Genomic DNA, 15,128 nt, shown 5'->3' with positions numbered 1-15,128 from the left:
GGAGCTCACAAATCCTTGAAAGATCTGGGCAAGGTCCCATCGGTGAGCTCCTCCGGCGGGCAAGGCTGCGATGGCTGGGTCATGTAGCCCGCATGCCCAGCCAACGCATGCCGAAACAGCTTTTGTTCGGCCGGATTGAGGGGGCTAAGCGGGCGCGGCACGGGCTAGAGAAGAGATGGAGTGATGTGGTACAGGAGGACGTGGAGCTGAGTGGACTTGCCGATGACTGGTACCAGCGGTGTCAAGATCGGCCTCTATGGAGGAGGCTCGTGAAGGATGCTACTGGGCAGTTGGAGGTAGTCGCCCTTCAACAACAACGGAGGGCGGAGGAGCGACGCTCACAACAACGAGCGGAGCGCCGGGTGGCTAAAGCACAGCAGGTCGGCACAGTAGGGGGCACAGGTGGTGCACCAGCCAGTCATCTCAGTCAGTCGACCCGTGGCACCTGGGTCTGCCCCGTGACCTCCTGCCAGCGGGCGTTCGACACTTCACGTGGCCTCAGGGTGCACATAGCCTGGCACAAGTGTTGTGGTGACGTCACCGCCACTTAGTGGCGAATGGCGGTTGTTGTTGTTGTGTGTCACTGTGTGTATCCATGTGTGTGTCACTGTGTGTGTGTGTGTGTCCATGTGTGTGTCCGTGTGTGTCCATGTGTGTGTGTGTCCATGTGTGTGTGTGTCACTGTATGTATCCACGTGTGTGTCACTGTGTGTGCGTGTATCTATGGCGAGCGGTAGTGTAGCGGTTAGCGCTACGCTGCGCTATGAACCTGGCGACCCGGGTTCGATTCCCGCTCACGGCCAACACCAGTGACGATTATCTGAACCGGTCCTGGGCCTCCCCTAGGTCGACTCAGCCTGAAATTAGTACCTGGTGCTGTGGGTATAAACATTGCCACTGGGGAGACAAAGGCGGTCGGGCGTGGTGCTGGCAACCCACCACTCGTGTACCGTTCCGGCCTTCATAGGTGCTGGCTAACAGCACTTGCCCCTACAGTCTGTTAAGGCTATACGGGGGATCTTTGTCTTTGTTTCGTGTTCAAGTGCGTGCGTTGACGTGCTGGTGTGCTCACGTGTGTTGACGTTCGTGTGTTGACGTGCGTGTGTTCACGTGTGTTCACGTGCTGGTGTGTTCACGTGTGTGTGTGTGTTCACGTGTGTTGACGTGCTGGTGTGTTCACGTGTGTGTGTTCACGTGTTTGACGTGCTGGTGTGTTCACGTGTGTTTGACGTGCTGGTGTGTTAACGTGCTGGAGTGTTCATGTGTGTTGACGTGCTGGTGTGTTCACGTGTGTTGACGTGCTGGTGTGTTGACATGCTGGTGTGTTCACGTGTGTGTGTTCACGTGTTTGACGTGCTGGTGTGTTCACGTGTGTTGACGTGCTGGTGTGTTGACATGCTGGTGTGTTCACGTGTGTTGACGTGCTGGTGTGTTCACGTGTGTTGACATGCTGGTGTGTTGACGTGCTGGTGTGTTGACATGTGTTGACGTGCTTGTGTGTTGACGTGCTGGTGTGTTCACGTGCTGGTGTGTTCACGTGTGTTCACGTGCGTGTGTTCACGTGCTGGTGTGTTCACGTGTGTTCACGTGCTGGTGTGTTCACGTGTGGTCACGTGCTGGTGTGTTCACATGCTGGTGTGTTCACGTGTGTTCACGTGCTGGTGTGTTCACGCGTGTTCACGTGCTGGTGTGTTCACGTGTGTTCACGTGCTGGTGTGTTGACGTGCTGGTGTGTTCACGTGCTGGTGTGTTCACGTGCGTGCGTTGACGTGCGCATGTGTTCACGTGCTGATGTGTTGATGTGCTGGTGTGTTGACGTGCTGGTGTGTTCACGTGTGTTGACGTGCTGGTGTGTTGACGTGCTGGTGTGTTGACGTGCTGGTGTGTTGACGTGCTGGTGTGTTGACGTGTGTTCACGTGCTGGTGTGTTCACGTGCTGGTGTGTTGACGTGCTGGTGTGTTCACGTGTGTTGACGTGCTGGTGTGTTGACGTGCTGGTGTGCTGACTTGCTGGTGTGTTGACGTGCTGGTGTGTTGACGTGCTGGTGTGTTCACGTGCTGGTGTGTTGACGTGCTGGTGTGTTGACGTGCTGGTGTGTTGACGTGCTGGTGTGTTGACGTGCTGGTGTGTTGACGTGCTGGTGTGTTGACGTGCTGGTGTGTTGACGTGCTGGTGTGTTAACGTGCTGGTGTGTTGACGTGCTGGTGCGTTGACGTGCTGGTGTGTTCACGTGCTGGTGTGTTCACGTGTGTTGACGTGCTGGTGTGTTGACGTGCTGGTGTGTTGACGTGCTGGTGTGTTGACGTGCTGGTGTGTTCACGTGCTGGTGCGTTGACGTGTGTTGACGTGCTGGTGTGTTGACGTGTGTTCACGTGTGTTGACGTGCTGGTGTGTTCACGTGCTGGTGTGTTGACGTGCTGGTGTGTTCACGTGCTGGTGTGTTGACGTGCTGGTGTGTTGACGTGCTGGTGTGTTCACGTGCTGGTGTGTTCACGTGTGTTGACGTGCTGGTGTGTTGACGTGTGTTGACGTGCTGGTGTGTTCACGTGCTGGTGTGTTGACGTGCTGGTGTGTTCACGTGCTGGTGTGTTCACGTGCTGGTGTGTTCACGTGCTGGTGTGTTCACGTGCTGGTGTGTTCACGTGTGTTGACGTGCTGGTGTGTTGACGTGCTGGTGTGTGAACGTGCTGGTGTGTTGACGTGCTGGTGTGTTGACGTGCTGGTGTGTTGACGTGCTGGTGTGTTCACGTGCTGGTGTGTTCACGTGTGTTGACGTGCTGGTGTGTTGACGTGTGTTGACGTGCTGGTGTGTTCACGTGCTGGTGTGTTGACGTGCTGGTGTGTTGACGTGCTGGTGTGTTCACGTGCTGGTGTGTTCACGTGCTGGTGTGTTCACGTGCTGGTGTGTTCACGTGCTGGTGTGTTCACGTGTGTTGACGTGCTGGTGTGTTGACGTGCTGGTGTGTGAACGTGCTGGTGTGTTGACGTGCTGGTGTGTTGACGTGCTGGTGTGTTGACGTGCTGGTGTGTTCACGTGCTGGTGTGTTCACGTGCTGGTGTGTTCACGTGCTGGTGTGTTCACGTGCTGGTGTGTTCACGTGCTGGTGTGTTAACGTGCTGGTGTGTTGACGTGCTGGTGCGTTGACGTGCTGGTGTGTTCACGTGCTGGTGTGTTCACGTGTGTTGACGTGCTGGTGTGTTGACGTGCTGGTGTGTTGACGTGCTGGTGTGTTGACGTGCTGGTGTGTTCACGTGCTGGTGTGTTGACGTGCTGGTGTGTTCACGTGCTGGTGCGTTGACGTGTGTTGACGTGCTGGTGTGTTGACGTGTGTTCACGTGTGTTGACGTGCTGGTGTGTTCACGTGCTGGTGTGTTGACGTGCTGGTGTGTTCACGTGCTGGTGTGTTGACGTGCTGGTGTGTTGACGTGCTGGTGTGTTCACGTGCTGGTGTGTTCACGTGTGTTGACGTGCTGGTGTGTTGACGTGTGTTGACGTGCTGGTGTGTTCACGTGCTGGTGTGTTGACGTGCTGGTGTGTTGACGTGCTGGTGTGTTGACGTGCTGGTGTGTTCACGTGCCGGTGTGTTCACGTGCTGGTGTGTTCACGTGCTGGTGTGTTCACGTGCTGGTGTGTTCACGTGTGTTGACGTGCTGGTGTGTTGACGTGCTGGTGTGTTAACGTGCTGGTGTGTTGACGTGCTGGTGTGTTGACGTGCTGGTGTGTTGACGTGCTGGTGTGTTGACGTGCTGGTGTGTTCACGTGCTGGTGTGTTGACGTGCTGGTGTGTTCACGTGCTGGTGTGTTCACGTGCTGGTGTGTTGACGTGCTGGTGTGTTCACGTGTGTTGACGTGCTGGTGTGTTGACGTGTGTTGACGTGCTGGTGTGTTCACGTGCTGGTGTGTTGACGTGCTGGTGTGTTCACGTGCTGGTGTGTTGACGTGCTGGTGTGTTCACGTGCTGGTGTGTTGACGTGCTGGTGTGTTGACGTGCTGGTGTGTTCACGTGCTGGTGTGTTCACGTGTGTTGACGTGCTGGTGTGTTGACGTGCTGGTGTGTTAACGTGCTGGTGTGTTGACGTGCTGGTGTGTTGACGTGCTGGTGTGTTGACGTGCTGGTGTGTTGACGTGCTGGTGTGTTCACGTGCTGGTGTGTTGACGTGCTGGTGTGTTCACGTGCTGGTGTGTTCACGTGCTGGTGTGTTGACGTGCTGGTGTGTTCACGTGCTGGTGTGTTGACGTGCTGGTGTGTTGACGTGCTGGTGTGTTGACGTGCTGGTGTGTTGACGTGCTGGTGTGTTCACGTGCTGGTGTGTTCACGTGCTGGTGTGTTGACGTGCTGGTGTGTTCACGTGCTGGTGTGTTGACGTGCTGGTGTGTTGACGTGCTGGTGTGTTCACGTGTGTTGACGTGCCCGTGCACGGGCGAGGGGTTCACCTGAAGACGGTGACGAACTGCGTGGTCATGAGGAAGGGACGCAGGGACTTCACCTCGGCCACGTTACCCAGAAGGCCCAGCATGTTGCGATGCAGCTCCTGCTTCCTGGGGAACTCCTGTGGGGGGCGGCAGCAGCGGGGATCGCTCCGACTCACCAGGCCGTGCGAGTCCGTGCGAGTCCGTGCGAGTCCGTGTGAGTCTGTGTCCTTGTGAGTCTGTGTGAGTCCGTGTGTGTCCGTGTGAGTCCGTGTGAGTCTGTGTGAGGCCGTGCGAGTCCATGCAAGTCCTTGTGAGTCCGTGTGAGTCCGAGTGAGTCCGTAGTCCGTGTGAGTCCGAGTGAGTCCGATTGTGTTTGTGCGAGTGAGTCCGTGTGAGTCCGTGTGAGTCCGTCTGATTCGGTGAGTCCGTGCGAGTCTGTACGAGTATATATATTATGAACGCGTGGCGATGTTGATTCTAGACTCACGCATAGACCCACAGACTCACAACAGAGACTCCCGACTCATAGAGAGACCCATAGACACACAGAGACCCATAGGCCCAGATTTGAAAGCTTTCTTGACTTAGACCGTGCCATCCGCCAAGCTGTTCCTCCCAACGTGGAGAAACAAGCCCACCGAGACTCATTACGTTGCCAAACATAGCAGGCGTCAGCAAAAAAATACTTCCAAAAATTCTGAACAAACACAAGATCCCGCTCCGATTCAGTACGGTGGGACAAGATCCGTGATCTGATCCCATCCGGAAAAGGATGTCATTCCCGACTTGCAGTACCCCCCCCCCGGTGTCTACGAACCGAGTCGCACGTGCGGCGACTGCTACATCGGGGGAAACGAAAGGACGCGTTTGTGATCGCATCCGCGAGCACAGGCTGGACCAGGGCGGATTCTTCGGTGCCGTGGCCGGCACTCCGTTGTAACCCCGTGGCTGGCTCTCACGGGATTGCGTATTCCCCGACACCGAGGTGGTTCTGCAAGGCTCCTGGACACCACCGGTGATTTGTCCATGAAGCCATCCCGGGTGTACGAACACAGACTGTACCTTCAACCGAGATGACGGCCTCAAAACTGAGCAAGCAAGCAATCACGGGGTCAGAGGCAGGCACGGGCAAAGCCCGGCCCCGTTGGGCTTTTAAATCCGGCCCGCCGAACTTGACCAAATATTATTATTAAATTTAATTTAATTTTCCCCTTCTCCTGTAATGCCCCCGCCCCATTTCCCCCGTTAGATGGCGCACTTTGACCGGGAGTTACGACGTGGTTTTTGTGTCGCTCACGTTCGTGCCAATTTGTTAAATTTGCCTTGTAAATGTAATGCTTTGCTACCTGTTAAAGGCCAAATCCTTTCACGTAATGATTTTTTTTAACGCGTCATTTATATTTTAGTTCGCACAAATCACTCCGTCCATCTGTGTCCTGGCCCGGCGCCCTCTGTCGAATCTCAGAACCCACCGTGGCTCGCGAGACAAGCAAAATGTGCCCACCCCTGAGTTAGACTGATGGCCTTAATCGAAGTTTTCCTGTGGTGGTTGTTGTTGTTGTTGTTTGACTTTGAATCCCACTGGGATGTTTTCGCAAAAGGCGTTGGTGGTGTACGGTGCTTTTTTTTTTTAGGAATATTTTTTGCCGGTTTTTTTTTTCGTGGATTTATTTTTCCGTTTTGCACAAAGTCTCTCACACACACACGCACGGTCACTTTAAGATGTTTTTTTAACTTTTATCATCGATCGCCATCCTCCTCTTCCGACAACTAAGTTAATGTAGCCAGCAACGACCTAACATCGTTCAAGTATGCAGACGACGGACAGAATCTTGGTGAGTACACTAGAATATGATACGTTACGATACGTTCAATGCATGTATGATACACAGCTTTAGCGATTTCATTTTAGGGTTACCACAATACGATACATTCGTTCAATGCATGTTAAAAGTTTTTTTTAAGTTTTTTTTGTTTGTTGCGGTAGCACCCGACTCAAGCGCCGAATGGCTCAATGGGGCTGTACCAAAATAAATAAACTAAAACCCGAAAACTAAACTAATGGGAAAGGTTTTGATTTAAAGCTTTCGTGACTGCAGTAATTCATATTCTTAGTTTTTTCGGTAAAGTCACGTTGAAGACGACCGTTTGAGTTATGGTCGAAACGTCGTGAGAATTTTTTTATTGTTTTATATATATTTTATTATTTTGTTGTTTCCCTTCAACGTGACTTTACCGAAAAAACTAAGGATATATAATGGGAAAGGTGTTATTAACAACGTCAAACTTTAGCTAACCGAGCAGTTGACTGCCAGACGGCCGGCTTAAGATTCATTTCCGTAAACATATCCACATTCCCAGTCTGTTACCCACAGTTTAACGCACTACCATCGTCAGTGGCAGGGTGTACCACAACTATTACTATATAATCCCTCGCCACAGCCATCTGTGAGACGCACTTAAGCGCCTGTGCTTTCGCTCCGATGTCCCGCACCTGAAGGAGGACGCTTGTGTTACGCCCAAAACGTCGTGATGAAATTTTAGTTTGTTTTCTCAATGATTCTTTTATTTTATAGTTTTCGCCTACACGACCTTTACAGAAAGAGCCAAAGAGTACCCATAGGCCCACAGAGACCTACTGAGACCCATAGACACACAGAGACCCATACTCATAGAGACCCATAGACACACAGAGACCCATACTCATAGACCCATAGACCCACAGAGACCCATACTCATAGAGACCCATACTCATAGAGACCCATAGACCCACAGAGACCCATACTCATAGAGACCCATAGACACACAGAGACCCATAGACACACAGAGACCCATAGACACACAGAGACCCATACTCATAGAGACCCATAGACACACAGAGACCCATATACTCATAGAGACCCATAGACACACAGAGACCCATACTCAGAGAGACCCATAGACCCACAGAGACCCATACTCATAGAGACCCATAGACCCACAGAGACCCATACTCACAGAGAACCATAGACACACAGAGACCCATACTCATAGAGACCCATAGACACACAGAGACCCATACTCATAGAGACCCATAGACACACAGAGACCCATAGACACACAGAGACCCATAGACACACAGAGACCCATACTCATAGAGACCCATAGACACACAGAGACCCATATAGACCCATATACTCATAGAGACCCATAGACACACAGAGACCCATACTCATAGAGACCCATAGACACACAGAGACCCATAGACACACAGAGACCCATACTCATAGAGACCCATAGACACACAGAGACTCATACTCATAGAGACCCATAGACACACAGAGACCCATACTCATAGAGACCCATAGACCCACAGAGACCCATACTCACAGAGACCCATAGACACACAGAGACCCATACTCATAGAGACCCATACTCATAGAGACCCATAGACACATCCAAAGACACACAGAGACCCATACTCATAGAGACCCAGACACAGAGAGACCCATACTCATAGAGACCCATAGACACCCATAGACCCATACTCATAGAGACCCATAGACCCACAGAGACCCATACTCATAGAGACCCATAGACCCACAGAGACCCATACTCACAGAGACCCATAGACACACAGAGACCCATACTCATAGAGACCCATACTCATAGAGACCCATAGACCCACAGAGACCCATACTCATAGAGACCCATAGACACACAGAGACTCATAGACCCACAGAGACCCATACTCATAGAGACCCATAGACACACAGAGACCCATACTCATAGAGACCCATAGACCCACAGAGACCCATACTCATAGGGACCCATAGACCCACAGAAACCCATACTCACAGAGACCCACAGAGACCCATACTCAGAGACCCATACTCATAGAGACCCATAGACCCACAGAAACCCATACTCATAGAGACCCATACTCATAGAGACCCAAAGACACACAGAGACCCATACTCATAGAGACCCATAGACACACAGAGACCCATATAGACCCATATACTCATAGAGACCCATAGACACACAGAGACCCATACTCATAGAGACCCATAGACACACAGAGACCCATAGACACACAGAGACCCATACTCATAGAGACCCATAGACACACAGAGACTCATACTCATAGAGACCCATAGACACACAGAGACCCATACTCATAGAGACCCATAGACCCACAGAGACCCATACTCACAGAGACCCATAGACACACAGAGACCCATACTCATAGAGACCCATACTCATAGAGACCCATAGACACACAGAGACCCATACTCATAGAGACCCAAAGACACACAGAGACCCATACTCATAGAGACCCAGACACAGAGAGACCCATACTCATAGAGACCCATAGACACCCATAGACCCATACTCATAGAGACCCATAGACCCACAGAGACCCATACTCATAGAGACCCATAGACCCACAGAGACCCATACTCACAGAGACCAATAGACACACAGAGACCCATACTCATAGAGACCCATAGACACACAGAGACTCATAGACCCACAGAGACCCATACTCATAGAGACCCATAGACACACAGAGACCCATACTCATAGAGACCCATAGACCCACAGAGACCCATACTCATAGGGACCCATAGACCCACAGAAACCCATACTCACAGAGACCCACAGAGACCCATACTCAGAGACCCATACTCATAGAGACCCATAGACCCACAGAGACCCATACTCATAGAGACCCATACTCATAGAGACCCAAAGACACACAGAGACCCATACTCATAGAGACCCATAGACACACAGAGACCCATACTCATAGAGACCCATACTCATAGAGACCCATAGACCCACAGAGACCCATACTCAGAGACCCATAGACACACAGAGACCCATACTCATAGAGACCCATACTCATAGAGACCCATACTCATAGAGATCCATACTAAACTATATTGTTGTTACTAGGTAAGGCCCACAGAGACCCATACTCATAGAGACCGATACTAAACTATATTATTGTTACTAGGTAAGACCCACAGAGACCCATACTCATAGAGACCCATACTCATAGATATCCATACTAAACTATATTGTTGTTACTAGGTAAGGCCCACAGAGACCCATACTCATAGAGACCCATACTAAACTATATTGTTGTTACTAGGTAAGACCCACAGAGACCCATACTCATAGAGACCCATACTAAACTATATTGTTGTTACTAGGTAAGACCCACAGAGACCCATACTCATAGAGACCCATACTAAACTGCATTATTGTTATTCTTGGTTCTTTCGGTAAAGTCACGTTGAAGGGAAACAATCAAATAATAATATATAAAACAATATATTTTATTATTTTAATATTTTGTTTCCCTTTAACGTGACTTTACCGAAAGAACCAAGAATATGAATCACTGCAGTCACGAAAGCTTTAAATCAAAATGTATATTATTGTTACTAGGTAAGCCCCAGTGAGTTTCTGCGAAGCGCACTTCAAGAAGCCACCAGGCGAAACGCAAAACCAAGTGGTTCATCGCCATCATCGCCATCATCGTCGCGGGCACACTTATATCGGTAGGTGAACACTCTAAACGCGTGGTGACGGCGATTCTCAATGTGGTGGGGGGGAAACGGGAGGACCCGGGCAAAAAAATCCACGAGGGGAGAGAGAGAGAGAGAGACGCAAAAACTCCAAATATACAGCAGCAGCAGAAGCAGGCGTTGTCAGCGTCGGGATGGAACCCACGACCTCCTGCGTACCAGGCGAGGTAGTCAACATCTCATAGCCACCGTGATGATGATAACGATGAGAGAGAGAGAGAGAGACGCATACTCCAAATATACAGCAGATGTCAGGGTAGGGATCGAACCCACGACCTCCTGCGCACCAAGCGAGGTAGTCAACATCTCATAGCCACCGTGATGATGATGAAGATGAGAGAGAGAGACGCAGACTCCAAATATACAGCAGGCGTTGTCAGGGTTGGGATGAAACCCACGACTTCCTGCGTACCAGTCGAAGTAGTCAACATCTCCTAGCCACCATGATGATGATAATGATGAGAGAGAGACGCAGACTCCAAATATACAGCAGGTGTCAGGGTAGGGATCGAACCCACGACCTCCTGCGTACCAGGTGAGGTCGTCAACATCTCATAGCCACCGTGGTGATGATGATGATGAGAGAGACGCAGACTCCAAATATACAGCAGGCGTTGTCAGGGTCGGGATGAAACCCACGACTTCCTGCGTACCAGTCGAAGGAGTCAACAGCTCCTAGCCACCGTGATGATGATGATGAGAGGACACACAAACTCCAAATATACAGCAGCAGGCGTTGTCAGCGTCGGGATCGAACCCACGACCTCCTGCGTACCAAGCGAGGTCGTCAACATCTCATAGCCACTGTGATGATGATGATGAGAGAGAGAGAGACACAGACTCCAAATATACAGCAGCAGGCATCAGGGTCAGGATCGAACCCACGACCTCCTGCGTACCAGGCGAGGTAGTCAACATCTCCTAGCCACCGTGATGATGATAATGATGAGAGAGAGAGAGAGACGCAGACTCCAAATATACAGCACCAGGTGTCAGGGTCGGGATCGAACCCATGACCTCCTGTGTACCAGGCGAGGTAGTCAACATCTCATAGCCACCGTGATGATGATAATGATGAGAGAGAGAGAGACGCAGACTCCAAATATACAGCAGATGTCAGGGTAGGGATCGAACCCACGACCTCCTGCGCACCAGGGCGAGGTCGTCAACATCTCCTAGCCACCATGATGATGATGAGAGAGAGAGACGCAGACTCCAAATATACAGCAGGCGTTGTCCGGGTCGGGATGAAACCCACGACTTCCTGCGTACCAGTCGAAGGAGTCAACAGCTCCTAGCCACCGTGATGATGATGATGAGAGACACACAAACTCCAAATATACAGCAGCAGCAGGCGTTCTCAGCGTCGGGATCGAACCCACGACCTCCTGCGTACCAGGCGAGGTCGTCAACATCTCCGTGGCAGCGTGATGAACTCACGTGGAGGCATTCGAGGAAGAGGGGCATCCCGTTGAGCATCAGGAAGATTTTGCAGTTGTCCGGAGTCTCGTCCGTGATGTTCCACAGAGCGCTCCATGAGAACTCCATCACCTGGTCGCACTGCAGACGCAAAGAGGGTATCACTCGCTGGGTGTGAGTCTGTGTGAGTCTGTGTGTGAGTCTGTGTGTGAGTCTGTGTGAGCCTGTGGGTCTCTGTGTGTGAGTCTGTGTGAGTCTGTGGGTCTCTGTGTGAGTCTGTGGGTCTCTGTGTGTGAGTCTGTGGGTCTCTGTGTGAGTCTGTGGGTCTCTGTGTGTGAGTCTGTGCGAGTCTGTGGGTCTCTGTGTGGTGAGTCTGTGGGTCTCTGTGTAGTGAGTCTGTGGGTCTCTGTGTGGTGAGTCTGTGGGTCTCTGTGTGGTGAGTCTGTGGGTCTCTGTGTGTGAGTCTGTGCGAGTCTGTGGGTCTCTGTGTGTGAGTCTGTGGATCTCTGTGTGGTGAGTCTGTGGGTCTGTGTGTGAGTCTGTGTGTCTGTGTGTGAGTCTGTGGGTCTCTGTGTGCGAGTCTGTGGGTCTCTGTGTGTGAGTCTGTGGGTCTCTGTGTGGTGAGTCTGTGTGTCTCTGTTTGGTGAGTCTGTGGGTCTCTGTGTGGTGAGTTTGTGGGTCTCTGTGTGATAAGTCTATTGGTCTCTGTGTGGTGAGTCTGTGGGTCTCTGTGTGGTGAGTCTGTGGGTCTCTGTGTGGTGAGTCTGTGGGTCTCTGTGTGCGAGTCTGTGGGTCTCTGTGTGGTGAGTCTGTGGGTATCTGTGTGGTGAGTCTGTGGGTCTCTGTGTGGTGAGTCTGTGGGTCTCTGTGTGTGAGTCTGTGCGTCTCTGTGTGTGAGTCTGTGGGTCTCTGTGTGTGAGTCTGTGGGTCTCTGTGTGTGAGTCTGTGGGTCTCTGTGTGAGTCTGTGGGTCTCTGTGTGGTGAGTCTGTGTGTCTCTGTTTGGTGAGTCTGTGAGTCTCTGTGTGGTGAGTCTGTGGGTTTCTGTGTGATAAGTCTATTGGTCTCTGTGTGGTGAGTCTGTGGGTCTCTGTGTGGTGAGTCTGTGGGTCTCTGTGTGGTGAGTCTGTGTGTCTCTGTTTGGTGAGTCTGTGAGTCTCTGTGTGGTGAGTCTGTGGGTTTCTGTGTGATAAGTCTATTGGTCTCTGTGTGGTGAGTCTATGGGTTTCTGTGTGATGAGTCTGTGGGTCTCTGTGTGTGAGTCTGTGCGAGTCTGTGGGTCTCTGTGTGGTGAGTCTATGAGTCTCTGTGTGGTGAGTCTGTGGGTCTCTGTGTGTGAGTCTGTGGGTCTCTGTGTGATAAGTCTGTGCGTGAGTCTGTGGGTCTCTGTGTGTGAGTCTGTGGGTCTCTGTGTGTGAGTCTGTGGGTCTCTGTGTGTGAGTCTGTGGGTCTCTGTGTGTGAGTCTGTGGGTCTCTGTGTGTGAGTCTGTGGGTCTCTGTGTGGTGAGTCTGTGGGTCTCTGTGTGTGAGTCTGTGGGTCTCTGTGTGTGAGTCTGTGGGTCTCTGTGTGTGAGTCTGTGGGTCTCTGTGTGTGAGTCTGTGGGTCTCTGTGTGGTGAGTCTGTGGGTCTCTGTGTGGTGAGTCTGTGGGTCTCTGTGTGGTGAGTCTGTGGGTCTCTGTGTGGTGAGTCTGTGGGTCTTTGTGTGCGAGTCTGTGGGTCTCTGTGTGGTGAGTCTGTGGGTCTCTGTGTGGTGAGTCTGTGGGTCTCTGTGTGGTGGGTCTCTGTGTGGTGAGTCTGTGGGTCTCTGTGTGCGAGTCTGTAGGTATCTGTGTGGTGAGTCTGTGGGTCTCTGTGTGGTGAGTCTGTGGGGCTCTGTGTGTGAGTCTGTGGGTCTCTGTGTGTGAGTCTGTGGGTCTCTGTGTGTGAGTCTGTGGGTCTCTGTGTGTGAGTCTGTGGGTCTCTGTGTGGTGAGTCTGTGTGTCTCTGTTTGGTGAGTCTGTGGGTCTCTGTGTGGTGAGTCTGTGGGTCTCTGTGTGATAAGTCTATTGGTCTCTGTGTGGTGAGTCTGTGGGTCTCTGTGTGGTGAGTCTGTGGGTCTCTGTGTGGTGAGTCTGTGGGTCTCTGTGTGCGAGTCTGTGGGTATCTGTGTGGTGAGTCTGTGGGTCTCTGTGTGGTGAGTCTGTGGGTATCTGTGTGGTGAGTCTGTGGGTCTCTGTGTGATGAGTCTGTGGGTCTCTGTGTGTGAGTCTGTGCGTCTCTGTGTGTGAGTCTGTGGGTCTCTGTGTGTGAGTCTGTGGGTCTCTGTGTGTGAGTCTGTGGGTCTCTGTGTGTGAGTCTGTGGGTCTCTGTGTGGTGAGTCTGTGTGTCTCTGTTTGGTGAGTCTGTGAGTCTCTGTGTGGTGAGTCTGTGGGTTTCTGTGTGATAAGTCTATTGGTCTCTGTGTGGTGAGTCTATGGGTTTCTGTGTGATGAGTCTGTGGGTCTCTGTGTGTGAGTCTGTGCGAGTCTGTGGGTCTCTGTGTGGTGAGTCTATGAGTCTCTGTGTGGTGAGTCTGTGGGTCTCTGTGTGTGAGTCTGTGGGTCTCTGTGTGATAAGTCTGTGCGTGAGTCTGTGGGTCTCTGTGTGTGAGTCTGTGGGTCTCTGTGTGTGAGTCTGTGGGTCTCTGTGTGTGAGTCTGTGGGTCTCTGTGTGTGAGTCTGTGGGTCTCTGTGTGTGAGTCTGTGGGTCTCTGTGTGGTGAGTCTGTGGGTCTCTGTGTGTGAGTCTGTGGGTCTCTGTGTGTGAGTCTGTGGGTCTCTGTGTGTGAGTCTGTGGGTCTCTGTGTGTGAGTCTGTGGGTCTCTGTGTGGTGAGTCTGTGGGTCTCTGTGTGGTGAGTCTGTGGGTCTCTGTGTGGTGAGTCTGTGGGTCTCTGTGTGGTGAGTCTGTGGGTCTTTGTGTGCGAGTCTGTGGGTCTCTGTGTGGTGAGTCTGTGGGTCTCTGTGTGGTGAGTCTGTGGGTCTCTGTGTGGTGGGTCTCTGTGTGGTGAGTCTGTGGGTCTCTGTGTGCGAGTCTGTAGGTATCTGTGTGGTGAGTCTGTGGGTCTCTGTGTGGTGAGTCTGTGGGGCTCTGTGTGTGAGTCTGTGGGTCTCTGTGTGTGAGTCTGTGGGTCTCTGTGTGTGAGTCTGTGGGTCTCTGTGTGTGAGTCTGTGGGTCTCTGTGTGGTGAGTCTGTGTGTCTCTGTTTGGTGAGTCTGTGGGTCTCTGTGTGGTGAGTCTGTGGGTCTCTGTGTGATAAGTCTATTGGTCTCTGTGTGGTGAGTCTGTGGGTCTCTGTGTGGTGAGTCTGTGGGTCTCTGTGTGGTGAGTCTGTGGGTCTCTGTGTGCGAGTCTGTGGGTATCTGTGTGGTGAGTCTGTGGGTCTCTGTGTGGTGAGTCTGTGGGTATCTGTGTGGTGAGTCTGTGGGTCTCTGTGTGATGAGTCTGTGGGTCTCTGTGTGTGAGTCTGTGCGTCTCTGTGTGTGAGTCTGTGGGTCTCTGTGTGTGAGTCTGTGGGTCTCTGTGTGTGAGTCTGTGGGTCTCTGTGTGTGAGTCTGTGGGTCTCTGTGTGGTGAGTCTGTGTGTCTCTGTTTGGTGAGTCTGTGAGTCTCTGTGTGGTGAGTCTGTGGGTTTCTGTGTGATAAGTCTATTGGTCTCTGTGTGGTGAGTCTGTGGGTCTCTGTGTGGTGAGTCTGTGGGTCT

The 15,128-nt window shown here is 51.9% G+C and overlaps 1 protein-coding gene across 2 annotated transcripts in view; it reads right to left on the bottom strand.

Moving 5' to 3' along the window:
• ZER1 (zyg-11 related cell cycle regulator) overlaps positions 1-15,128 on the bottom strand; it is an 82,871-nt gene that overhangs the window by 8,956 nt on the left and 58,787 nt on the right. For both annotated transcript variants that reach the window (XM_076064893.1, XM_076064894.1), the window contains exons 12-13: positions 11,435-11,554; positions 4,437-4,552 (exon numbers count right to left, since the gene is read on the bottom strand). In XM_076064893.1, coding sequence (XP_075921008.1) covers positions 4,437-4,552; positions 11,435-11,554 — 236 coding nt within the window. The remainder of the gene's footprint in view (positions 1-4,436; positions 4,553-11,434; positions 11,555-15,128) is intronic.

The sequence above is a fragment of the Petromyzon marinus genome, unplaced genomic scaffold, assembly GCF_048934315.1.
Source record: "Petromyzon marinus isolate PM22_M1 ecotype Great Lakes invasive population unplaced genomic scaffold, UKy_Petmar_22M1.pri1.0 PM_Scaffold_87, whole genome shotgun sequence".
Classification (NCBI taxonomy): Eukaryota; Metazoa; Chordata; class Hyperoartia; order Petromyzontiformes; family Petromyzontidae; genus Petromyzon; species Petromyzon marinus.
The sequence above is the reverse complement of the archived record's forward strand: the minus strand, read 5'-3'. Positions and strand labels throughout refer to the sequence as shown.